This window comes from Tauraco erythrolophus, chromosome 2 (assembly GCF_009769465.1).
Source record: "Tauraco erythrolophus isolate bTauEry1 chromosome 2, bTauEry1.pri, whole genome shotgun sequence".
In the NCBI taxonomy this organism is placed as follows: domain Eukaryota; kingdom Metazoa; phylum Chordata; class Aves; order Musophagiformes; family Musophagidae; genus Tauraco; species Tauraco erythrolophus.
Genome location: NC_141466.1, coordinates 113,971,318 through 113,996,402, shown reverse-complemented (window position 1 = coordinate 113,996,402; position 25,085 = coordinate 113,971,318). Strand labels below are relative to the sequence as shown.

At 47.4% G+C, this 25,085-nt stretch overlaps 2 protein-coding genes across 2 annotated transcripts in view; one reads left to right on the top strand and one right to left on the bottom strand.

Moving 5' to 3' along the window:
* Positions 1–8,839: 8,839 nt before the first annotated feature.
* On the top strand, positions 8,840–11,148 carry LOC147529291 (carbohydrate sulfotransferase 9-like). The gene is made up of 2 exons (XM_086629921.1): positions 8,840–8,939; positions 10,337–11,148. The coding sequence occupies exons 1-2, from the start codon at positions 8,840–8,842 to the stop codon at positions 11,146–11,148; spliced, it is 912 nt and encodes a 303-aa protein (XP_086486047.1).
* Positions 11,149–15,798: 4,650 nt separating this feature from the next.
* XDH (xanthine dehydrogenase) overlaps positions 15,799–25,085 on the bottom strand; it is a 51,336-nt gene continuing 42,049 nt past the window's right edge. The window contains exons 30-37 of the mRNA XM_086629914.1: positions 24,228–24,356; positions 23,134–23,208; positions 22,255–22,307; positions 21,003–21,117; positions 20,088–20,153; positions 19,159–19,347; positions 17,351–17,518; positions 15,799–15,849 (exon numbers count right to left, since the gene is read on the bottom strand). Coding sequence (XP_086486040.1) covers positions 15,799–15,849; positions 17,351–17,518; positions 19,159–19,347; positions 20,088–20,153; positions 21,003–21,117; positions 22,255–22,307; positions 23,134–23,208; positions 24,228–24,356 — 846 coding nt within the window. The remainder of the gene's footprint in view (positions 15,850–17,350; positions 17,519–19,158; positions 19,348–20,087; positions 20,154–21,002; positions 21,118–22,254; positions 22,308–23,133; positions 23,209–24,227; positions 24,357–25,085) is intronic.

The window sequence follows — 25,085 nt, the reverse complement described above, 5'->3', positions numbered from 1 at the left end:
ACGGAGGCTCATAGAGTCGGACAGCTGCTGGGGCAAAACAGTCTTTTGCCCCTCCTGGACCTTTTCTTCAGACACAGAGGTCTCTGGTCCTCTATTTTATGCCTTTCTGGCCCTGTTACTTAAGAGTTGCATTACCTGCTTTTGAATTCAGCACACGGGGCCGGTGGAGCACCCGAGCGTGACTTTTAACAGCTGCCGCATTTTATGCCCTTCACTAGGAAGGAACGCTGAAATCCTTTGGGCTTGCTCAGACCAAAACTGCCTTGACTCCAGGATCTTCTGCTTCTTTAATTGTGAGATGTCCTGCTCCTTGGAGTAATTTTTTTTTCTCAAGTGATTTTTCAGTGTCTCCAGGCCCCTTCATTCATAACATCATGTTTGTGTTCCGTGGAAACGTGGCACTTCGGGCGGTGAGGAGTAGCCACTTCCCTTGTATCCAGCCTGTTTGGAGACATGGAAATCAAATGTGCCTTAGCATCTACAGGGAGACAAATGTGATCCTGTTGAATAACATTGTCACAACTGTTTGAGAACAACCATTTGGAGGGGGGAGGGGGGAATCATATTTAAATCTATGTAATTTAACACATCATGTTGCCATGCTGCAACCTCTGCACCCTAAAACAAAATGGAAGGGGCACCACCAAGAAGATCATGTCAATAGTAAGGCTGGTCACCGACAGCAATGTCCTTCATGGAGTGATGGAGGTGGCCAGGAGGGTGGTGGGTAGCAGGATAGTGGAAGATCTCTTCTTTTCAACCAAGATGTACAGATGAAGAAGTGGATAAACAGGAGTGACAGAAGTGCAGAGCTCTCACATTCCCATATCCCCAAGTACCGGTAGATGGGTCCATCAAAGCCCTGAACTCATGGAGGGCCATTCCCTCGACCTGTACCTGTCACCTAGATTCCTCAGAGAGGAGGAGGAGGAGAGGCTTTTTTATTTTTTCACAATGAAAATATCTGCAGAAATGCCAAATGTACAGACGGTTAGGTCATAGAGGAGAGGAGGGCAGAGCATCCCTCAGCTCTGCGTGGCCGGATGGCAGGCGAGAGGCTCCCACACCCCTGGGAAGGTGTCACCGAGTGGAGACGCCGTGTTTGGTGTACACCCAAATGAATCCTGCCATTGCTCATGCTCGGACAAGGCTTGTGTCAAGGCGAGGGGCTCTCCCAGCCGGCTCACAGGGCTGGACATTGACCCTCACTGGCTCAGCCCCAGCTTTGCTGCCATTCCTGTTTGCAGCGGCTAAATCCCATAAGCTGCGGGAAGGCCTGAGGCTCAGGGACAGTGAGGGACGGGGACAAGCAGGTGTGACGAGCTGGGTGGCCCCAGGTAGGATCAGGTGCCCGGTGCCCCAGGAGAGGATGGTGGGAATCAAGCAGAGCCAGCCCAGATCCCCACAGCTGAACCTCCCGCGATGCCTCCTGCCCTTTCCCTGCGCAGCATCACGCCAGGAGGTGCCGTGCTTTTGGGAAAAACGCAGGAAAGTGGAATTTCAGTTTGTGGTTCACATCCCCCAGAATCCAAAACAACTTGTTGGATGGGAAGACTGATGAGGGCCACCTCCTGATCCTGCAGCCCTGCATCCCGCAGGGGAGGAGGTGGCAGCCGTACGGTGGCAGCTGGTGCTGGGGGCCAAGCTCTGCCTTCCCTGTGGGTCTGCCCCTCACCCTAATGCCACCAACAGGGAAAGAAACTGTCAGTCATGCCGCTGCTGTGCCCTCCCCAGCTGGACCAAAGCACCCAGGCCACCCCATGCATCGCACCAGTGGCATCAAGAGGCTCCTGGCAGTCATGCCTGCCTGCAGCCAAGTCCATTTGTCCCAACACTGTCTCTCCCCAGGAGAAGCAGATGTGTCATTTTCCTTTCACAGGACGCAGAGCAGCCTTATCCAAATATAAACAAGCTGGGAGTATTTGCTGCCTTATTGTCTGGACAAAAAAGTAAAACAAACAGACCTTAAACCCTCTTCCCCCTGCCACTTCTGGTGTAGTAAAACAGTCGGGACCAGAGACTCCACAAAGTTCCCGAAAACATCACTCATCAGGAATAACATCCCGCAAAGGCAGGTGTGGAGGAGGTAGCCCAAGTGAGCTGTGCTGCAGCCTCCTCTAAAAGTCACTCAGAAAAAGTCAGAGAGCTCTTATATTTAAAGAGTTGCTATATGAATAATGGAAAAAAAACAGCAACCAAGAAAACACCAAAAGAACCAAGAGCCAGTGGCTCTCGGGAGAGGCCATGAGCGATGGGCAGATGTCTGGGTGCGCCCTCTAACAAGCTCAGCTTTCGGGGAGCATCAGCAAAAACCAATCCCTCAGCCAAAAGCTGCCTGAGAAACCATCCCCCCACGTCCAGCAACAGATGCGTGCGACAGCCTTCCTCACCCAGCCACGCAGTGGCACCAAAAAATGAGGCAAAAAGGGGAAAACGCTGCTGTAAACGTGAAGGAAAAGTGCTTCCCCCCAAAAAACGGGGCAGGCACAGGGTGTGAAGACTGGGGAAGGAATACCTGTTTTGCAGCAAGGGAGCTGAGGCTCAGCAAAAGAGGACCCATGGGAGAGATGAGCCCAAATCCCACAAGATTCCATCTTGCTTTGTCCATCTCCCTCCAGCCCACACCTCCCTTCCCTTCAGGGACCTCAAGAGGGAGATCAAAGTCTGGCTCTGGTGAGGGATGTTTTACATCCAAGATTTCCTTCCCATCATGTCAATGTTTTTCACCACCACCACTTCTTTCCCAGAAGGACCTGAGACATTTCAGACCCAAATCTCCTCCGTGCAGCCCCCAGCAGTGCCGCTGTGGCCACTCAAGAAAAAAAGTTAATCTCCATGAAGCTAGGGGTCAAGCACATCATTTGCCTCCATATTGGTGGGGTGGAGAAGCGGCTCCCAAGGATGCTTTGTGGATTCTCCTCTTACTGTGGTCCCTAAGGGAACAGTGGTCCAAAGTGTCTGGATGGAATAAATAAGCATCTACCTACGCTGTTTCTTGCAGTCAGGGCCCTAAAACGTAAAGGACAGCCAAGAGTCACACCCTAAAGCACATGTTGTTAAGGAACGTAACAGCCAGGACAAGACTTGCTTCATATTAAAAATAAATGAGAAAGAAAAGGTGAAAGACCAGGTTTCCCAAACCACCATGCACACACGGGCACTGCCTGGTTTGTCTGCGAGTGCTTCAGGTTTCTTTGCAGCTCCTGAGATGCTGCTGCATTTTAACAGTCAGAGGAAGAAAGAGGGAGGCCAGGAGGGGCTGGGAGATGCTTGGGATGTAAAGCAAGACTGAGATCTGGTTAGAGAAATTCTCAGCAGTAAAAAGTCCTGTGCTGTTTAGGCAGCACCACAAAGCTCCGTTGAGGAGCTGCTGGGATGGAGGTGATGGCTGCTAGCCTCATGGCAGGAGATAGGATGGGCTGGGCTGGGCTGGAGGTGGTGGCCGCTAGTCCCATGAACATCCTTCCCCTGCACATGTGGATCCAAACACACACTATTTTTTTTTCCCATAAGATTCCTATCTGCTACCACAGAGACATAATGGCTGGAATCCCTTTCATTTTTACGATATTTGGGCTCATCGAGTCGCCTGGTCCTCCTCTCCCAGGAAAATGCCCTTACCCCTAATAAAGCTGGAAGAGAGGGTCTCCTGGGCAGGTTGCGCAGCTGCCTCAGCCTCTCTCCACCACAGTCAGGTGTTCACGTTGATGCAGGCCCGGCTGAGGCAACGCAAAATTTAACAGCTTACGTAGTAATTAAGCAAAACCTCTCAATATCCTCACTAAACCACCAACAGTTCACGGCACCTTGTAAAATCCTCGTGTAACAGCCTTAGAAAAAAGTGTCACTCAGCGCTGGCAGTAAGCCACGCAGCCCACGTGGCAATTGCAAAACGCTTTGGATGTTTATGGGCCTTTTTTTAAAAATAAGATAAAATAAAAATCTAAAACGTACGTTTCCCCCAATGACTCTGCTCTGGGGAGTATTAAAAGCAGCACCTTGACTCAGCCTCCCACATAAACATCCTGCTGCCCCCGCACAGCCCGATACCGTCTTCCTCCCAGGATGAGGAGCTGAATAAGAAGTGACAATCACAGCTCTTGCCCGCAGGAAAACAGGAAGCGCCGGAGTTGTACAACCACTCCAAACATTGTCCTACCTGCTCCTCTCCTTGGGTGCAATGTGAACTTGCTTTCCTTTCCTTTCCGCCTTGCGTAACTATTTCTGGTCCAGCGCTGGCCAGTCCCGGGATGCTGCTGCATGGGGCAGACCCTGAGGCCTCTGGCTTCTTCCCCACCTGCCTAAAGCCAGCCTGGTGCTCTCTGCCCGATGCAGAAGGACAAACATCCACCTTTCTAACCCACCATTGACATTGGTGGCTCGGTGGCAGCGTTGGGTGCAAGTGCTGGAGGAGATGGAGATGGGCCCCGAGTAGTTCGGTTTACCCCACAGCTGCCCACGTCTGGCAGGAGCTAGAGATAGAAGAAAACCCCAAATCATCCCCACCAGGAAAGCCCAAAAGCAGCCAAGAACAGACTGCTTTTGGTCAAGTCTCTTAAATGATCACAAGATTGAAGGAGTCGATGTTTACAGACGTGCTCTGGTTCATGCATTGTGCTAAACCTCATCCCGAGCAGTGCCTGCCACCAAGACAGTCCAGTGGGCGGGCAATGGGGTAAGTCTGTGCCCTGGCATCGAAGCGAGCTGCGCGGCCAAGCTTCTCCATGAGCACACAGAGAAGAGCTCGGGGAATTAGGAGATGCGATGGAGAAGCAGCCACCCGCTCATCGTGCAACACCACCCCAGTTTATCCACAAATACCCACTTCCCCCCTCGACTTTTTGGTTTGATTTCTAGGAATTTCCCCTCCACTCGGTGTAACGCGTCACTCGCCGGCAGCCCTGCTCTCAGGACTGTCCTTCCCAAAGGCAAGAGTCTCTTTTCCACGTTAAACGACGCTCTGGGAGCAGGGCAGCTCATTCCTCCTCCGGCTGCTCCCACGTTTCTGCCGAGCAACGGGCCCAACTTTGCATGCAAAACATAGATCTTGGATCCGAATTTCCAAACAAGAAGCGGGAGAAGAAGAAGGTTTCCTACTCTCTCTTCCTTTACTCGCAATGTAAAAACATCCCTTGCCGAACGAGGTGGCGTTTGCCATCACTTCACAAAGTTCACATTCCCACAAGCGCAGGCGGGCGCGAAGAGGAACAAGGAACAAGGCGGGGGGACCGGCACACCAGCGCCCACGGGTCACGGTCACACAAGACAATACTTCGCAAAATTTGGAAGTGTGGGAGGAATGTGGGAAGGCTGAAGACGAGGATGTTTATTAAAATATAAGAATATCTCCAAAGGATTTGCGTCCTATGAGAAAAAAATGAAGGGAGCCCGAGGCAAGCCAGCTTGAGCCATCGGTGGGGCTAAATCTGGAAATCCTTATTCGGGTGATCCTATTGCTGACGTAGAGAAAAAGAGAATAGCTTTTTCTCATGTTCATGGCAGTAAGAGTTTTCCTAAATAAAGGTGAAGCTTCAAATGCATTCCCTAATTAATTCCCTTGCGTAATTGCATTAAGTAGTAGGATGCAAGCGTATTTCCACGCGTGGCTCAGCCTCTGCTCCCGAAAAGGGTGCTGCCTCCCTACAGCATACAGCAGGAAGCCTTTCAGTCCAAGAATTGCAGTCTCAGCCTTGCTGGCCCCTTCTAAGCTGTGCATGGAAGATGACCAGGGAAAGCCTAGCAGTAAATTTAAATCTAAAGTGTCTATAGAAAACTTTCCAACATTGGATTAAAAAAAAAAAAAAATAACAAAAAAGAAAATCTGGAGAAAAAAAAAAAAAATCATTGCATTAACCGTTTAAATGGCAGATACAATTTAGTTGGAGGGAGGAGAGTTTCCTCCTCCTCTCTTCCCCATACCCACCTCCACAGTGGTCTCGGGTGTACTTGGGAGGCGGCTCTGCGGCCACGGGGCAATGTTAGCTGTGCAAGGGGGGCCTTGCACCCACTGGTCCATTAGAGCTCCTGTTGATTGGGAGGAAGATGGAGACTACCACAGGGGCTTCCCACGGGCATCTGGGTGGTGTTCAGACGCTAAAGCCCATCAGGCCCCACGACCCATGGGCAGAGTTTAGCGCAGCCCTGGCACTGCCTCTACCGAGGGGGAGCTCGACCTCCAGGTGACAAAGTTAACCAGTTATCTCTGCTAACAAAGGGACATCTGCATTTGGGGCACAAGCTCCCAGGCAACCCCTCAGCTGCAGCAGCGACAGCAAAGCAGCTGCTCCCCAGAACCAGCCCCAAGCAGCTCAGGAGGAGTTTCCTCCTGTTTGCAGGTCATGAACGCAGAGCAGACACTGTCCCCTGCTCTCTGGAGAGACCCACACTGATAATGAAACTTTTTATGTGCTGTTTCCTCGCAACAAAAAGCAAAGGGGGTTTTTCACTGTATTTTCTGCCCCTCAGACAGAGAACATCTCTTTGCTTTTGCCTTATGGCTGCAAAATAAAAATAAATTGCCTTTCTCCCTAGCAGTTTCAGCTGCGCTTTTGCTCACCAGGGCTGCGGTTGGGACAGCCCCCGCTGAAATGTTATATTTTAACACAGGAAGGCACGTGCTGCTGCCACCTGCTAAACTAAGAGAACTTGCAGAGTTCCTTCTGCCCTTGTGTTTATCAACCTTGCAGCAGAGCGTTAATAAAAAAGGACCTCCTTGTGCTCAAGGTGGGCTCACTGGTGGCTGGACGGGCTCCTGCAGCAGCCCTTGCTGGGCTCTGCTGCTCAGGTGTGCGGCCAGGCCACGGATGTTGCTGCCCAGCCACCTAAGAGCAGCTTTAGGAACTGCAGAGAAGAAGTGCTGCTGAGTGAAAGTTTGGTGAGATGGAGCAAGGAAGGTGCATGGCGCTGCTCTCCACACCAGCTAACCTGCACTGGGGAAAAAGAATGTTGGCTGTACAGAGCCCTGCGTGTCATTTCCTGACAATCAAGCAGCCCTTGTGGGGTGGGCAGCACTACAGTAACACAAGAAACAGTTATTTTCTGTTAGTATTTATCCTTCACTCAAGCAGCCTCCTGCCCTGAGACCCATGGGGCTGGGAGGGGTAAGCACAGCACTACAGCTCAAAATAAAATTAATGTCTTCTGCTGGGAAGGAAGCAGAGGGTGGCCATTCACTCCCACCCCCACGCACCCCGACCTTGAGCTGTACCCTACTTCTCTCGGATTTGGGGTGACAAGTTGCAGGGACATGTGCAGCCGGGTCCGGCCACAAGACCTGACCACCACCTAGAGGAAACATATCCTCCACGCTGAGAGATGAAAAGCATTTCACAGCCTTGCCCAGGGTCCCAGAAGCGTTCCCAGGGCTGGAAGGAGACCCAGAAGACTTTAAAACCTACAAATGTGGCCATCCTGAACCACGAACCTCATGAACCACGAGGTTCTTTGAACCGCGGCGGGAAAGCGCTGGATATACCCCGACTCCATCGCCGGGCCCGGAGGCCGACGGAGGTTCTTTGGGTGGGGGTTCCTCGGGCGTAGAGCACCCTCTGGTGGGAAAATCACGGCTCTGCTCTCCAAAGGAGAGGGAGTCCACCCGTGGCACAAGACAGGGCTTCATTGAGAACTCCTAGGAGGTGGGTTTCCACCATACAAGGTTGTTTCACTGGCAGCCCCCATGCAACACAGGCGTTGTGCCCGTGCTGGCTGGGCTCTGCCTGGCTCGGTACCCTGCCAGGTCTGCGTGCCCCATGTGCCCCCTTGCTCTCCCTGAGTTCCAAGGCAATGATTCCTTCTCCTTTGGCCACTATAGCCCCTCGCAGCTGCAGAGTCCGTCAGCCAGACCGCATCCCTGCCACGAATCAGCCCACGGCCTGGCCGGCAGAAGGACGCTGGTGGTGGCAGACGGCAGCTCTCGCTGTAAAAAAGGCAATTTGTGAATAATCACTCCCTGATTTTGAAGTCTTTGTCACCATGATAACCGTGGGGATGAGTGGGGGTAGGTCACGCTCTCCAGACTGCTGCAGTCCCCTTTGCCTTGGTCGTCATGCTCACCAGTCAGGCTGCAGCTCCTTGGGAAAGGGCAGGAGCAGCCTGTAAGCTTGCCTGAACGTGCACGCACCCTCTTTTTGATATAATGGGTCCTCTGCTCTGCCGGAGGTCTCTGGTTGCTCTGGCAAAACAAGCAGCAGTCATAAATTTTAAGCAGTCCCTAGTGAAAAGGGCACAGACAGCAGGTCAGACTTACAGTCCCTGGTTAGTCATGGACCTGTCACATGATACTGGATGTGTCCCATCACGTCACCTCTCCTGCCCTGCTACTGCCTTAAAAGACCCACCAGCATCACAGAGGTAGGACCCATGGCCCAGCACTCACTTGTTCACACCCTACCCCGGGGCAGACCGCTCCCCTCAGCAGCGTTCCATCGAGCAGCACTTAACCAAATAGCAAAGCCGGCAGAGAACAAAGCGTATCACGGGATGGAGGACATCTTCCCCATCTGGCTCTGCAAGACCCTGCATGGGACCATGGGCATGCAGCTCATTTCTTACGGGGACTGCAGCCATGGGGCATGGCTGAGTGCTGGGGGTGGCACAAACATCTAATAAAAAGGCAGATTCAGCCTCAAAAAGCTCATGTTGTAAACACAGGGCAGGAGGCACCTTTTGTGCCTCAGGCCATTTCCCTGCCCCTGGCCGAGCTGCTGCCCAAACAGTACTTTAACCCAGCTCTGGGTGTGTTTCCTCTTAAATAAACACAGGAGGTACCTCAACACCCTTCCTCCAGGTCCGCACCTGCTCACTGGCATAGGGCTCCCAGTGCCACGGCAGCACCCGAGACATGCGTTTCCTTCCCCGCCTTGTCATCCTGGCTGCCCTGGGCATCGCCGTCTTCCTGAGCTGGAGGCTGCTTCTTCAGAGCCTGGCCACTGGCCGAGAAGGTAATGTCCGGGCACCATGGTGGAAACAACTTGGAGCTTTTTTTGGGGGTTTTTGGTGGGTAAATGCTGACAGCATGGAGAATGCTGTTTGCACAGCTCCAGAGGCAGGATAATCAATGGAGGAAAACACTTGCTGTGGAGCCCTGCAGTTTTATGTCCTTAGTGGTGTCATTGATCTCAGGTGAGGTGGGGAAACCAGGTGTCAGGCTGCTGGAGGAAACTCCCAAAACCTTTGCTGGGAAGGGTGAAATGCTGTTGGGGGGGAAGGAGTGAAATCAGTGACTAATGTCTCTTTTGCCTAAAAAAAATGCATCCCTCCTTTCCAGTCCCAGTCAATCCAGGGCAAAATCATCAGTAGATTTAGGTCTGCGCAAGTCAAAAGAGCAGCTTCAGGAACCGCCTCATTTCTTCCTGCACTCTGGGTGTCCTTTTCCTAATTTTAAGCATGATTCTCTTCCCTGTGTGACAGCCTCCCAAAATCAGTGGGAAATATTTAACTTCCGAAGGACCTGGGAGAAACAATCCAACTCACTGTCTCCCCAGGGCTGCCAAATGCCTACACTGAGCAGATGAGGCAGGAATGTGCTGCTGCTGCAGCTGCTATAAAAAAAATCACCAGGCAGGAGTTCATCCTCTGCGTTCAAACTCGCTGCGTTCTCTTCAGATCAAAAATAAGAAGATAAAGAGTAAGGAGCAAAGCTGCAATTTGAGAAATTAAACCAACTGTCATAGAGTCTTTTTATTTGCTTTCACCTTTTGTATTTACTTTGTTGTCTTCTCGTTTCTATTTGCTTTTTGCTTTTTATTTACAGGAGAAAAAAAATTGCATATAAAAGTGATGCAAGAACTTCCATCATTTGGATTCGTAAATCACCTCAGGCCATTAAGAATAATCGTTTAATTTCACATCTATTTGGTAGCTGATGTTGACCAATTAACAGACGCAAAAGGGTTGTGTATTTGTAGCTACAAAGTGATTTACCATTCCCTGGCCTCTCAGAACATTTCTGGCTCTCTTTGGTAAACTTACCTCAGTTAAGCTTGGTTGAAAGAGAGGATTAAAAGCAAAAATTATGATTTAGGATAGAACGGGTCCATGGCACAAAGCTACAGTTGGAATCAGTGCTCAGACACGGCAGTTTGGGGAAAGCAGGGTTTGGGTGTCCACAAGCTCACACGTTCCTGGGGACAAAAACTATTTCCCCAGCAAAAATGAGCTCTTTGCCAGGCAGGGCTGGTCTCCCCTCTCCTACTCCTCTTCTTCGTTCGTGCTATATACTTTCCACACTGCAATAGCTGGAAAAGAGCCACCATGGTGTCCTTCACTGGTGCATAGAGTCAGGGCAGAGGTCTTCTTTGGGGTTTCCTCATCCCCATCTTCAAATGGTGTTTCCCAGGTGACCTGGCCCCTAAGGCGGAGGAGGGCTTCACTTTGACGCTGGACACCTTCCTTCACATTCAGCAGCTCAGGAAGAAAAGACTGAGAGCTTTCTGCAGCCGATCTAGCAAAGTCACCACAATTCCGAGGAGCCAGGAGGAAAGAGCTCACCTGCTCTCGAGTTTGAGGGTGAGCACCAAGCTGGACCTGCTCTACTGCCAAGTGCCATCAACAGGGATAGAGGAATGGCAGCAGCTTTTGGAGAAGCTAGAGGAGAAGGAAAACGTGACGATCCCGGTGCTGCTTCCCTACCCTCGGCAGTACGCTCCAGAGACACAGCTGAGTAAGTTCAACCTGACGGAGATAGAGGCCATGTTAGGGTCTTACACCAAGGTGCTGTTTGTCAGGGACCCTTTCCAAAGGCTGATCTCTGCGTTCATGAAAGGCATGGGCAGCAGCCCTTCCTTCAGCAGCTTTGTTCAGGATGTTTTAGATAGTGGACAGCGCAATGCCAGCGTGACTTGGAAGCCGCTCGTCAGCCTCTGCCGGCCCTGTCTTGTCCAGTATGACTACGTGGTGGTGTTCGGCTTCCTCAGACAGGAGCTGGGTCATCTGCTGCGGCAGGCTGGGCTGCCAGCAGACAGCCTCCTCCTTGAGTTCACTGACACGCAAGTGCAGTGGACCTACAGCTGGTTATCGGAGCAGATGTTCAGCGAGCTGTCCCTCCAACAGAAGAAGCAACTGGCTCGTTTCTACCACCGGGACCTTTCTGCTTTCCCGTTTTCTAGCAGTTTGCTGACAGACCTCCTCAGCACCCCAGAGACCTGGTAGAAATACCCTAGCTGGAAGGACTGTTTGAGAGAGCGTTAGTCCAAATGTCAGCACTTCGAGATACCAGCTGGGTCATGGACAGACCCTCATTCCACAGCTGCATATTGCACTTGTCCATGTCACAGCTTCAGAAGGCACATCAGAGAGCTGAGACAGACCATCACCAGGGACAGGGTATCAAGGCTCTTTAAGTGGCTGAATTGCATTTAAATATTGCAGGAGTAGAGAAACGCATGGCATTAGGGCTTGGAAAACTGCATGAACTGAACTGTGATGGGACAAACAGCTCTCAGAAAACCCAGTGTTTTGGGGGAGGTTGTGTTGGACCTGATACAAACCACACCGGCATCCTCACATGCTCTGTCTGCACTGCCATTTCATATTGTGGGCTGCCTTTTGAGCCAAGAGGTTTGGCAATGGCTTCTTCAAGACAAACCTCCTCATGAAGCGTGTGGCCTGATGTCTGTCTACTCCGCACAAGTAGGTAAGATATGACACAGGGTGGCCCATTCTCCTGAGGAACCAATGATAGTGTTCCCAATCCTTCATGCTCCAGGAAGGCCTGACCCATCTTTTGGTCTTATCTGTACTCGTGAACTGTTCCTGTGTTTATGACCCAGCATCTCCAGCATGTTTAGGCTCAGGAGAGCCCCAGGGATATGACAAGATGTTTGGTCCATTTGCAAGTTTTGAGTGGCGTTCCCTGCTTTAGGGGCTGACTCAAATGGCCCAAGCCTAGCTTTCACCTGTGCTCACTAGCAGTGAGATGAGTATATGGCAGTCTGGACCAGGTACCAGCCACACCACGCAGCCAGCCAGCCTCCCACCTTGCCTCAGAAGCTGGTGGGCCCAGTGGAGGTGGCTAGAAGCATCCAGATGCATTGCTGCACTGCTGGGGAAACTGCCATGTAACTACTGTAAGGTCCTTCTGGCAGAACGCTGCCAAGGACTCGGCTTTCTTTTGGACTTGGCTGCCAGTGCGGCTGGGTGGAAGCCCAGGCTCTCCAGCTGACTCACCTGCTGGGTCCAGCTGGGTAGCCTGGAGCAACCACTCACCCTCTCCCAGCCTGATCTGCCTCACATCCTTGCAAAACACCAAGGATGAGCTGAAGTTGTCCAGCTTTCAAATCATGACCAACTTTTACCATAGCTTACTAGTTTCCAGAATATTTTTTAGCTTTATTTTGCAATGTTGTGACATTCACAGAGAATTCCGCATATATATTGATGTAAGAAAAACATGGATTTGACAACTCTTATTAAAGAATGATAGTGAAAGCTGTTGGTTAGAACTGACCTAAACCAATTACTGAAAACTTAGCCTCCCTGTCTCGAGGAACATGCGATTAAAAGTGTTAAGACATCAGATCAGATGGTCTCCTTTCACTCTCCCACAAATTATCCAGCTACAGCAATTACTGAAGTGTAGTTATCATGTGTAATACTTTACAGTCTAGCAAGATGGTGTAATTCCTCTTCTGAGGATACAGTTACGGAAGGAGAGAAGTGGTGAATCTCCAATGATATATAACATTCGTCATGCATCCATGCTGTATTTCACTGAAAAGTACTAGGAAAGGAACATTTTTCTCTTCATAAGTAGCTTTCCCTTCTGCAGCAGTTGCAAGCCAAAATCCCAAGCAGCAAGATGTGCATGGAGAGATCTGACGTGGTACCGCGCAGAGGACAGGGCTGGGCATTCACAACAGGAGAGCTGTCTCAGACAGCTTGGTTGTGCAGACCACATTTTAAGTCAGGCTATAGTATAGCAGCAGCGTCTCTTCTTCCCAGTCCTCCACAGTGGGTCTCTGTCCTTTTCTAAGGTATAGAATCATAGAATGGTTTGGGTTGGAAGCGACCTCAAAGATCATCTAGTTCCAACCCCCGTGCCATGGGCAGGGACACCTTCCACTACATCAGGTTGCTCAGAGCCTCATCCAACCCGGCCTTGAACACTTCCAGGGATGGAGCAGCCACAGCTTCTCTGGGCACTTAGTCCCATGGGAAAGCAATGTATGAAATATTAAGACACAGATGTGAAACGAAAATCTCAGCTCCATGTTCCTCAGGGTCCTCGTTCCACCCACAGCCCAGTCAAGTATTACACTGATTTCTCTGTAAATTCCTGTTAGTCTCCAAGCTTCCCTTTTCCCTACACCTTCAAAACCAGTTTTTATAATTACTTTGTAACCCTAATTTTGTACCATTGCCCACCCCCACTCCCCTCAGGTGTTTGATATCATCTACATTCAATTCCAGTGCACCCCTAAAGGAAGATGTTTCCTCCTTCCATCAGCCAGCAGCTGTGGAAGAGTAGTAAGAGGGCCCTGAGCTGGGGTGGGCTTGAGGGCAAGAACTGGTGCCTGGGAAACAGTGGATAATTGATGCTGCAGCAAAAACGGCTCCACAGGCTAAGGTCTGCATTGAACTAGCCCACTCTGACCACTGCATATACACATAGCTTGGTAAATACACATCAAATTAATGTACAAAGCGAATAACAAAAGAGAAACTTTGATAAATCTAGTTCAAAAAAATTTCACCTGACCAGGCAGTCACCACTGCTATGTGAGTCACCACAAACCCATTCTGAAATGATGAAAAAGGTGCTCCCAGAACCATGGGGCATAATGACCACTTACTAATCCTGACAGTGACATCCCGTCCTGTCCCAGGGCTCTCACAGGGAGCAGGTCTCGTGAATGTTGGCAGCTTTCCCCTGAGATGACACCAGAAGCTCATCATGTTCCGTATTAACACACATTACGTTCCCTTTGCGCTTCTTCTTGGCCTGGTTTGAACAAGCATGTCCGGTGATCCCAGGAGGTCGAACGCCGCAGAAACGGTGCCAATATCAATCTACCTTACAGACTTTGTATATTGTGTCCCTTCCTGGACATTCAAGAACAGGAATACACAGGCTCCAATAGCAATTCTTGCACATAAACAGTCACATTTTCTTCTCTAAGAGGTTTTTTACATATCGCCAACTTTCGGGAGAAAGCAAAATAGTGTTTTTGTCCAGTACCTCACAGCCTACAAAACACCAATGTCATACTTCAATTAATAAAACAATTACACAGCAAGCCCAGCAGGCACAAAATACTTTCTGCAACTCACAGGTACAAGTGCCCTTTTCCCAGATGGTAGAACTATAATATTTGAAGATGAGAAATAAATCTATGCATTTCCAAACTATATGCCCTGGAGTGCTTTGAAAAAATATTTCAAACTGTGCATACATTGTTAAGTCCTAAGATGGAGGCTGATTTTAAGCAGGATGTATGTGAGCAAAATTTTATATAAGGCAATGGAGTCACATCCTCTTGCACCATATTTTTTTGATGGCCCTAGGAGTGCAAAAATAGAAAAAGGACATTTTCATAAAGCTATGGGCCAGAGAAAGGGATAAAAGTTTGCACATGATGAACAGGTACAGTACATGGCTGACATGACCTAGAGATAATACGACGCTACAGTGTTAAATCTGACAGTGACAAAACCTGTGCAGAGGGAGGGCCAGCATTAAATCCAACATGAAAAATGCATTCAACCCAAAAGACGTGAGGTCATCACACAGTCAGCACATTTTTCAGACCAGCAGTCCCTGTAGCAAAAGATGCCTGTTCTCTTACATTCAGCAAAACTAAGAGTTGTCTTGAAAACAACGCTAGGCCATGGCATAACAGCAAGGGATTGACCCTAGAGGGCACCCAGAGACAACTAACCCCCAGCTGTGTCGGTCCCAGTCCTGTCCCTTGCCTTGCGAATAATGACCAGTAACATTCTCTGTTACTCTAAGGTGCTTTCTCAGATGTTCTCTCCTATTTAAAAGATGAAGGAAAGATGTGGAGGTATGGGGAAAAAAGGCTGAGCGCGTCAAATGAATCAGCATCTTGCTGGAAGCCCTTTGAATATCTCTAAGTTTTGCTTTTAATCAGAGAAGACAAGGTAACGTGTGAACTGAAAATTCATTAAAACCCTGGTGCAGACAAAGCAATCTTCATTTAACTTAGGATAAATCAGCTACTGGTAACATTTGAGGGTTTTCCTCTGAATCACTTTTGATACATAGGTAAGACCATCATCGTTAACTCACATCAGAACTCCTCCTCATCATCTTCTAGTGTGTATCTGGCTTTGTGTGCAGAGGGGACACAACAGGGTCCAGCCCTCCTCAGCACCTCTCATGCCTTTCCCCATCTCAGCTAGAGGACTGTTTGTCTGGGTTCAGTGCATTTAAGTCCTTTTTGGCATAGCATCACAAGGTAATCCATCTTTTCCCCATAGCAGAGAGGAAAAAAAAAAAAGAAACCACCATCCTGCTATTTCACATTGTCTGGTAGTAAGCATGTCTCCCATCCTTGCAGCAATTTTAAATTAAACCTGTAAGATTCCTCAATTACACCTGTATAACATCACCTTCCACTTACTCTTTGTTTGAATTTACATCACAGCTATAGTCTGCCAGCAATTCCCTCCCTTAGGGAAAACAATGATTGGACAATTAAATGTGAAAGCTCCATGAATCAGTGGATGAGCCACATAAACACAGATATTTATTTTTTTTCCATTATAGTCCTACTGCCTTGTGGTCCCTCTGGTGTAAGCTCAGTTTCACAAGGAGAGTTTGCTCCTCAAACTTCCCTTTTACACACGCACAGACCATGGCTTAAAGGTCCCTGGCTCAGCAGAAGGGCACTGTAAAGAGAAGGAAAAAAAAAAAGTTAGCAACAGCAGCAACAAGTGAGGGTCCTAGCCTAGGTTCGGTATGCCCCGCCATGCTCCCTTTGAGGTAGGTGACTTAGTACTGTTGAAGATCTGAGCTCATATCCCAGTCTTTCAAAGCACAGAGATGTCTGTCTCACGGCACTTCTATTAGAGGCTGTGCCTGGCTCTGGCTGAAGGCCTGATGGTCAATTGTTTGTGCAAGTTCTCAAAGTCATTTCTCAGTCTATCTCCCCAGACAGTGATGCAAGCGTTAGGTGAGAAGGACTAAGATATCCAGCTTTTGCTGTTATCCACAGTGAGGTTCAAGCTGACGAAAGCCTGGACGGTGTCCACATGGACAGATAGCTGTTTTTTCCGTCAGTAATCAGCAGGACTCGTAGAATCATAGAATGGTTTGGGTTGGAAGGGACCTTAAAGATCATCTAGTTCCAACCCCCCTGCCATGGGTAGAGGAATCCTGCACTACACCAGGTTGCCCAAAGCCTCATCCAACCTGGCCTTGAACACTTCCAGGGATGGGGCATCTACAACTTCTCTGGGCAACCTGTTCCACTGCCTCACCACCCTCAATGTAAAAAATTTCTTCCTTATATCTAATCGAAATCTCCCCTCTTTCAGTTTGAATCCATTGCCCCTTGTCCTATCACTACACGCCCTTGTAAAAAGTCCCTCTCCAGCTTTCCTGTAGGCCCCCTTTAGGTACTGGAAAGCTGCTATAAGATCACCCCGGAGCCTTCTCTTCTCCAGGCTGAACAGCCACAACTCTCTCAGCCTGTCTTCATAGGAGAGGTGCTCCAGCCCTCAGATCATCTTTGTGGCCCTCCTCTGGACTCGCTCCAGTAGCTCCATGTCCTTCTTATGTTGGGGACTCCAGAGCTGAACTCTCTGCAGGGACCCACTCCTATGCAGCACTATCACAACACAGTGACAGGCAAAGAGTCCATGAAGAGGCAGTGACAAGGTTAAATCCTGCACTCCTTCAGATCATGCCCACAGCCTTTAAGGAGTCTCCTGTGGTTATAACATTCAGCAGAAAGGAGCATTTTCAGTAACACTTTACTCTCCCTCCCTCCCTGAGAGACACCACTAAATTACAAAGTGAACCTGCAAGATATGTTAGCGGTCATGATCCTCTAAGAGATGATGGTCAGGAGCATCAGGACAAGAAGTCAATGCCTTTGTTCTACAGACAGGACCTGGAGGATGGAGGGATGAACTGCAGCTTCAGCAATACTGTGTGGCAGCCCTTCGTGCGATGGAAGCCCTAGCAATGCTGGTCTGTGGACTTGTCTCTCATTTGGTGGCATGTTAAGTGAAGGAAAACACCCATGAAATGAAAGCCAGCTGCTTGAGTAGGGCCAAAGTCTCCCCATCCTGCCCTAATCCCAGACCTGGGCCACTGTAACCAGCACACACACACCACGTGGAGTAGTCTCGCTAGGGAGCAGACTATGAAACCAGAAGTTGTTACCATTTTGGTGAAGATGTCCACACAAGCATTGCGGATCCTCTCTGGGGTGGCAGGGCTATCCAGCCTGAACGGTTCAGTCAGGCCAGAGTCCTTCCTCGCTGCATAGATGGCATCTTTAATGGCAAAAAACACTGAGGCAGACAGGAACAGAGGTGGCTCTCCCACAGCCTAGACAGAACAAAAGCAAGAGTGAGGCTGCAGCCAAAAACAGTCCTGGCCCTGGAAATACTGAGGCTAACAAAGGTGAGCAAGCCCTAAATGACAAGCCGGAATTGTTCTCATTCCTTCTTTGTAATTTCTCAGTCTTCCAGATATGATCAGGAAGGGAAGGCCAAGCCAAAACAGCTCCTCACCTTCCAGATGTGAGCCGCAGTCTACCAGATGTGATCAGTGAGGAAATACCAACCTATAAAAGCCACCAGTCTGCCAGGTGTGATCAGTGAGCAAAGACTGAGCTAAAACAACCCCCAGACCATTTAAAGATGAGGCAGTAGGAAAACATAGGCTCTCTAACACAGCAAGGCTGTTATAAAGAAAAAGGGACTAACTCACTCCCCACATTTAGGATGGTGCTAAAACTGCAGCAAAGGGAATTCAGATAAGGCAGTGGTGAGTTGTCTGGGCAGAGAGCATGGTGGCTCCATCATTGATGGTCCTTGCAAACCAGCAGAAATGCCTCCCTCAGAGATTACACAAGTACTATCTAGTACTGAGGTCCCTTTCAACGCCTTTATTCTTCATTCTGTCACCAGCACTAATCACCCAAATAGTTCTCCTCATTGATAAAGACAATCCTGTGGACAGATGGATGGAGAGGACTGTGGAGAAACCTTTTGGCTGCTGCAGCATCCTGTGAAGGTTCTTTCCCTATGCAGGCTAAGAAACACCTGTAGCTCGTTACACTGGGAAAGGTACCTTGAAACAGGTGCTGTAGCATTCAGCCAATCACTCTGGGAGATGGATGGTCAAGTGACATATAGCCTTGACCCATCTAGCAAATCACATGACTCCTGACTATTTAAGGCAGGGTGTTTACTCCTAAGGGTGAGGCATTTCCTCCTGAGCCTTGGAGGAGTGTGGGCCTTCCTTAGAGTAGAGCCTAAAGCCTTAGCATTAGAACATTGGTCTGCTTGGAGCCGCCTGAAGACTTCCAGCTGCGACAGAGGACAAGGGAAAGGGTGAGGAACCAGACCGGGCATATACAGATAAGGATGCTGGCTGGCCTCTCTAAATGCTCCATTGAACCACAAGTAAAACAAGTTGATTGATGCTGTACATCCAGTTCTGCTCTGTGCAGCCCTCACTAACCACAGAGAACAGCACTGACTGTCGTGGAAACAGCTGAAGGACACGTGCATTAATAACGGGCCTTTAAGGCTGACAGAAGCACTGTGAAACAGTAAAGAAAGCAAAATATGAAAACTCAGATACAAGATCTTGGTATATCAGATCTGGGGAAACGACACTGCTGGAAACGTTATCGGCAGTGGTGGCTCTAGTGTCAGAGAAGGGCAACCAGGGAGCTGACACGCAGGGGGAGGCTGGCAGCCTCTGTTACAGAAGAACTGGCACAGCACAGCCACTTCTGTCAGTTCTCCCTAATAGACAACCAGGCCGGCAACGCGCAGGTTATTTCAGCTCTTCCTAACTATAAAGGATAGTATATGTATTTCTGGTAAGGAATGGGAAAACATCCTGATCCCAGAATAAAGCCGGTATAACAAGATTAACTATTTAGGCACATGCATCATTACTTTATCACACCCAGCTTCACAGAGCTATAGAGCAGCAAGCTCTTGCAGGTATACCTTGGATGAATAAACCGCCTTGCTGTTTGGACAGTCACGGAGAAGAGACACGTAGAATTCTGTTGGGATGTCTCCAAACGCTGGAATTTTGTACATCCCAGGCCCTCGAGTGTACAAGTTCCCTTCAGGAGAATAGCGCAGCTCCTCCATGGTGAAGAGCCCAAGGCCTTGGACAAATGCTCCTTCTATCTACAAACACATCCAAACAAGGTTACGTTTTGTTGTTGTTGTTCTTCCCTGCACAAAAACAAACAGTGACTATTTCCACTGGAGTTTTCAGCCCTCCCCTCCCAACTAATTTCCCACTTTTCATCTCTAAACCCTTGTCCCTTTTGCTAAGTACAGCTTGGCACCTTTGCACAATTCCCATGTTCCTGTATAGATGCGGCTGCATTTCCCTGCAGGTGAAGCAATTTACAAATACATGCAAACAGATATGCTGTAAATGCAGGACAGGAATTTTCCGATGAAGCAAGGAAAAACAAAAATCGATGCCAAAATATTGATTCCTTCACAGGCAGATTAGCACTGAATAAGTTCTGCTTGTTGGCAATTCAAAGGACAAGAAGATTAAAAGGGTTAAAGAAGACATATCTGAAGACAAATTCTGGATTCATTTCTTAGGCAAGGCAGATGCTGAAAAGCATCAGTGTGGTGGTTAACTGGAGAATATCCTGTAGTCTTAATATTCAAAGAAAAAAACCAAAACCAACAGGATATTTCACTACATAATTCTGTGCCTATTGCATAGTTAAGTGTAGCTCAAACTGGTTTTCATGGCTAGCCTGAAATGCCTCACTGGATACCCAAGTTTGAAATGCTCTGTTTGCAAAGGCACAACCTGGAGAGAGATAACGGCTCATCTAGAAAAGTCTGAGAGTAGTGTGATCGCTTTAACATGGTGGAAATAGCAACACCATTTCACTTACCTGTCCTATATCTATGGCTGGGTTCAGACTGGTACCAACATCCATAACAATGTCCGTGCGAATGTTCTAAAAGGCAGAAATAAATAATAAATCAACACAGAACTGAAACTGGTACACCATGGTCTTGTATGAGAAGGGGTAATGTACGTTTCCAACCACTACCCACACTTGGCCAGTGTTCAACAATCTATCTATGGAATAGGCAGCCTATCAATGGAATAGGCTGCCCAGGGAGGTGGTTGAGTCCCCATCCCTGAATGTGTTTAAGAAAAGGGTGGATGAACTACTTAGGGATATGGTTTAATGGGGGATTAGGGACGGTTGGACTGGATGATCTCTAAGGTCTTTTCCAATCTAGAAATCTATGAAATCTATCTCAGCTCAGCTCTTCGTGCTGACTTTTAATCTGAGTTCATCTCTAAAGTAAATCAAAGGAACTCATTGCACTTTTCCACAGAGATCAAATGGACTCAATTTATATCAGTTCCAGGCAGCTAGCACTAGTGCTCTGTACCTGAGCATAATCACCAGAATCTGACCTACTTGTTTTTTTTCTTCTTTTTTACTTTCTTTCTTTCTAAAAGTCTTCAGTGCTATATGTAATGATTAACTCAATTCCAGTACATTTATGTTCTTTTGTGCTAACACAGTGCTGCTATCTCTTACTTAAGCAAATCCAGTAACTTTTACAATCATTCATTAAGCCTCCCCATATTCCCACAGGGTAGATAATTATTGTTTTATTATACTTTACAGATTGCTGCACCGTGGAACAGAGGAGTTGAAGAATTTACTGAAGGTCACATCAGACCAATGACAGAGCTAGGAACAGGCTAACACCCAGTATTTGATCTAACTCCCTGTGAATGTTTCCTTCACCTAATCAGAGGGGTATTTCACTGCTGACTCCCTCACCTTATGGTCACCTGTCAGGCAGTCTATCTCAACCTCAGAGCAAGCAACGCCATAACTGAAGTAGCAGAATGGTTTCCCTTCATTCTTTTCAAAGTCGTAGCCAATGTCAGGAATTCTTGATACAAAGAAAAACAAAACCACATTTCATTCCATGAACAGTCAAAATGAATACATTGTAACTTATCGAAATCCTTATTCACTTTTGTTTCATCCCTTCCATCAAGCCTATGCAGAAATGAAAACTGTTAACAACTATAAATAGAAATGCTAAAGCTGCCCTGTATTCCAAAACATGACTGAAACTATCAAACTATTTTAGCCATCTTTATTTTCCGATGAATCTCGGGGCTTGTGATTTTATTATGAACTCATTCCCACCAATCCAGTAGCAAATCTTGTGCTTGTAGAGTGCAGTTGAACATTTCTTGGAGGTCACCGAGTTTCAGAGCTTAATCAAGCTGAACCAGAAACTGGATTAAGCTAAGAACTGATTTTAAGCACAGTTCATGGCAAACTTTGTATCTGGCTACTTATACTCTGTCTGAAAACTGGTTTATTAAAATACTGACGGTCACTTGCTTAAGTGAAAAACGAATTTTAGAGATGCAACAGAAATGAGCTGATATTGTATTTTAGTCCTAAATAGGCTCTTCTCAACACTGCGTTTAGTTTATGTCAACCCCTCTGCCTCAAAAATGATGGATCTCCGCTTTCCTCCAGCAGTAAAGCTGACAAAGAAAAATACCTCATTTGAGAACTGCACAGGAAGGAGCAAGAGTTTGAAGTAGGAGAATGAAATTGAAAACACTGGTATCTGCTCATGCCACAACAGACAGGATACCGCTTCAGCCAATTGTCATAAGTACCTTTGTCCTCAAGTACAACCCTTGCCTCCTTTTTCCCTGCACAACAGTTCTAGTGCAACGCTAAGTCACGAGGTTGCCAGAGCAGAGCCCCAGGCAAAGCTCTGATTTCATTTATGCCTCCTCAGACCTAGGTCAGCTAGAGCGAAGTTAGGTGTACTTCAGATTTACATGAGACCTGAATCTGGCCCCAGCAGCTCTGCTCCATCAGGAACCAATTCTCCCCAGCCAGGAGAGCGTTAACCTCAGCTTAATATTTCTAGGTAGGAAAGGGCATGCAGCCCTAAGTTAGAGCAGTGACGGAGGGATAGGGGCTGTAGATCCTCCCAGAATTTCCCTGGATACAATTGAGTAAGAGCTGTGCCTCTGCAGTGTGGATATTCACTCACCTATAAAACCCCGTAGCTGACAGGCTAATACAGTTCTCATAGGCGGCTTTAATCTGGCAAAGTGAACAAGAGTTTGAAAACAGTAATTGTCCAACCAGACCCTGCAAAACAGCTACCCCAAACACATTTCCAGGAGAGCACGGGTAGAAGGTGAACAGAGAGCTGTCACGCTACCCAGCACCAGCAGTGCCAAGGGAAACATCATGAAGCAGCTTCTTCCCCAAATAGTCCTGTCAGCAGCTACCAAGGGCAAAACTTGCCCGTTGGCAGAGGGCTGAGATTTTCTCTTGTTTGTTTGGCTGTCAGCTACAGGTTAGACTTTCAACCTCAGAGACAAAGATTAAACTGACAGCCATCTTGACTTCAGTGAGGCCAGGGGAAATCCTATCCCAATTTCCAAACCTCAAAGTCAAAGCTCCTCCCATGAAGAGAAGAGCTCAGATCTGAAAATGGCCTGAGAGCCTTACAACACACCAATCTCTCACTATTGAGGGTGTAGAGATATTGCAGCCAAGGAGCACTACAAGAGGTGGATGGCAGCTCAACAAAGAGTCATCTTTGTCACAGAATACCTTCACTACAAATCAGCTTTCTTCCTGTTCAGGACTGTAGCCTGGCTACAAAGATAAATGTAACCACGCAGGACTTTTACTCGGTCGGGAGAAATTTCAGTATTAAAGTCAAAACTGATGTTTTGGGGATGACCTCTTGAAATCTTTGTTTACTTCCCTTGCCAGCTTTCTGTTTCACTGCCTTTGCTCAAATCTTTGCTGGCAAGATGCAGAAGGCCTGGAAGACATACCTGCAGGCAGGGTTTGCCAATTAAAACAATCTCTGACAATGCCCACTTGTCTTTCAACGGATACACAAACAGCTTACCCAGTCTTCCCATGATCCTTTGGGATTAGACTGTTTGATGGGCTCAATTCTTTTTAAGATAGTCTGACACGCATTCTAAAAACAAAGAGAGAAAGAAGCAATATTTTAAGATTTGACAAGTCAGCTCATAGTATTAAGAGCCCTATAAAAGTTTCAAAGAACCTTCTGTTTTTAAAGCAATATTGCCTTTAGGACTTTGGCATATCATAAAAAGGAACAAAGTTCACTAACAGATATCTTGCTATATAGGAAGAAACATTGACTGAAAAGAATTTTAAAACAGATTGGCTGTGCTGATAGCAGAAGGGTATCTCAAGTACAGCATGGAACTTTCCATACCATGACACAAAATATCAGCAGTCCACCAATTTATACAGTAACTTTATCTGTTCCTGGTCATAGCAGGACTCCTTAGCATATCTAGGCAAGATGAACCCATAACACTGAAAAAAAATATTCTTGCAAAATTCAACCTACTCGGACAAGCTGCGCAGAGAATATAAACAGCCCAATGTTTTTATTTTACAGGGTACACTTTGTCTTTTCTTTAAACCTGAGAACGATCAGTACTAAATTCCTCTTTTCAATAGAAAAGGCACATATCCTGCAAATATATGCATTGGCAAGTTCACTAAATTAGCAACAGTCATGACCACACCATTGCTACAGAAGGATGCTTGCTTTAAGCATATAAACACTGAGAGATCTTCAGTTCTGGAGCACAGCCCTCAAACCATCTGCTATTAACATCTGCAGCACAGTATATTTGTTATAGATAAGGCCACTTACATTACTAAGAAGCTAGCTATTTAAATAGAGGCTTTGTTCTGTTCATCTTGAGTAATCACAAACACCCTATTGCAGAACTAGAAAAGGACTGAAGGAGAGTTTTGACCAACTTGGGAAAAAAAAAAGGTCATTCATCATCTAACACGCTAGTAGTTATAGCAGGCAAAGAAGTTATGAGGTATCTTTAGCCTGAAATTGCCTTTTAAAGGTTGTTTTCCTTAGGTAATAGATAAATACATATCAACTTTTCTTGTTCTGGAGTCTCAACTTATAACCCACTAGTTTAGATAACTCAGCTTTCATACATGGACAGCCATTCCATTGATGTCCGCGCTGACAGATGCAGCTGTCGGGGAGGTATTTGGGACGGTGTTTGTGCTGGTCTCACTGATGTAAATTTTGGAGGTAGGAATTCCCAGTGACCTGCTAGCAACCTGCAGAGCAAAAGTAAGCAATCGATAAGCAGCTCTTCTTATATATATACAAGCATTATCATTCATTGCTTATGCTGCTAGGAGCAGCGCTGCAACCTCTACCCTCTCCTGTCCTAATCTTATTTTTCTTGAAGACTCAGTTGATTTGGTCACTGAGAGCTAGCCAGAGCATTGTTAAGTTTGCCCTCCACAGACTGAACATGTGCGAGCACATGCGTGTACACTTTTGCCACAATGACAGGCATTCACTTCACTATTGTGAAGCTAAATTCTCCTCTCAACAATTATAAGAATCAGAGGATAAAGAGCACTATTAGATTTTCTTTTAATTTCCCTTCCAAAGCAATGTTGCTCCCTTAGGCCTTTTTAACTATAAAGGTGTTAGTATACAGAGATAAATATGTTTGCAGTATGACTAATTTTTGTATAAAATATACGTATACTGTAGTTTTACAGGGTGAAAATAAATTACCAGAGAAGCTAGATTGTAAGTGTAACCCGCATGATCTACACAATAAGAGTTAAGATGATGAAGATTCTAATTCTCATGCTTAATTATAACAACACTCTTCAAATCTAACACTGCTGATGAAACAATTAAGAGAAATTAGTCATTATTTGTTACCCTACTCATGCTCATAGAGGATGTGTCAAGCTGTCTGAGGCAACAGTACAGAGACAGTGTAATTTTCCTGTAAAGGTGTCTCATTTGGTTAAGTCCAAACTCAT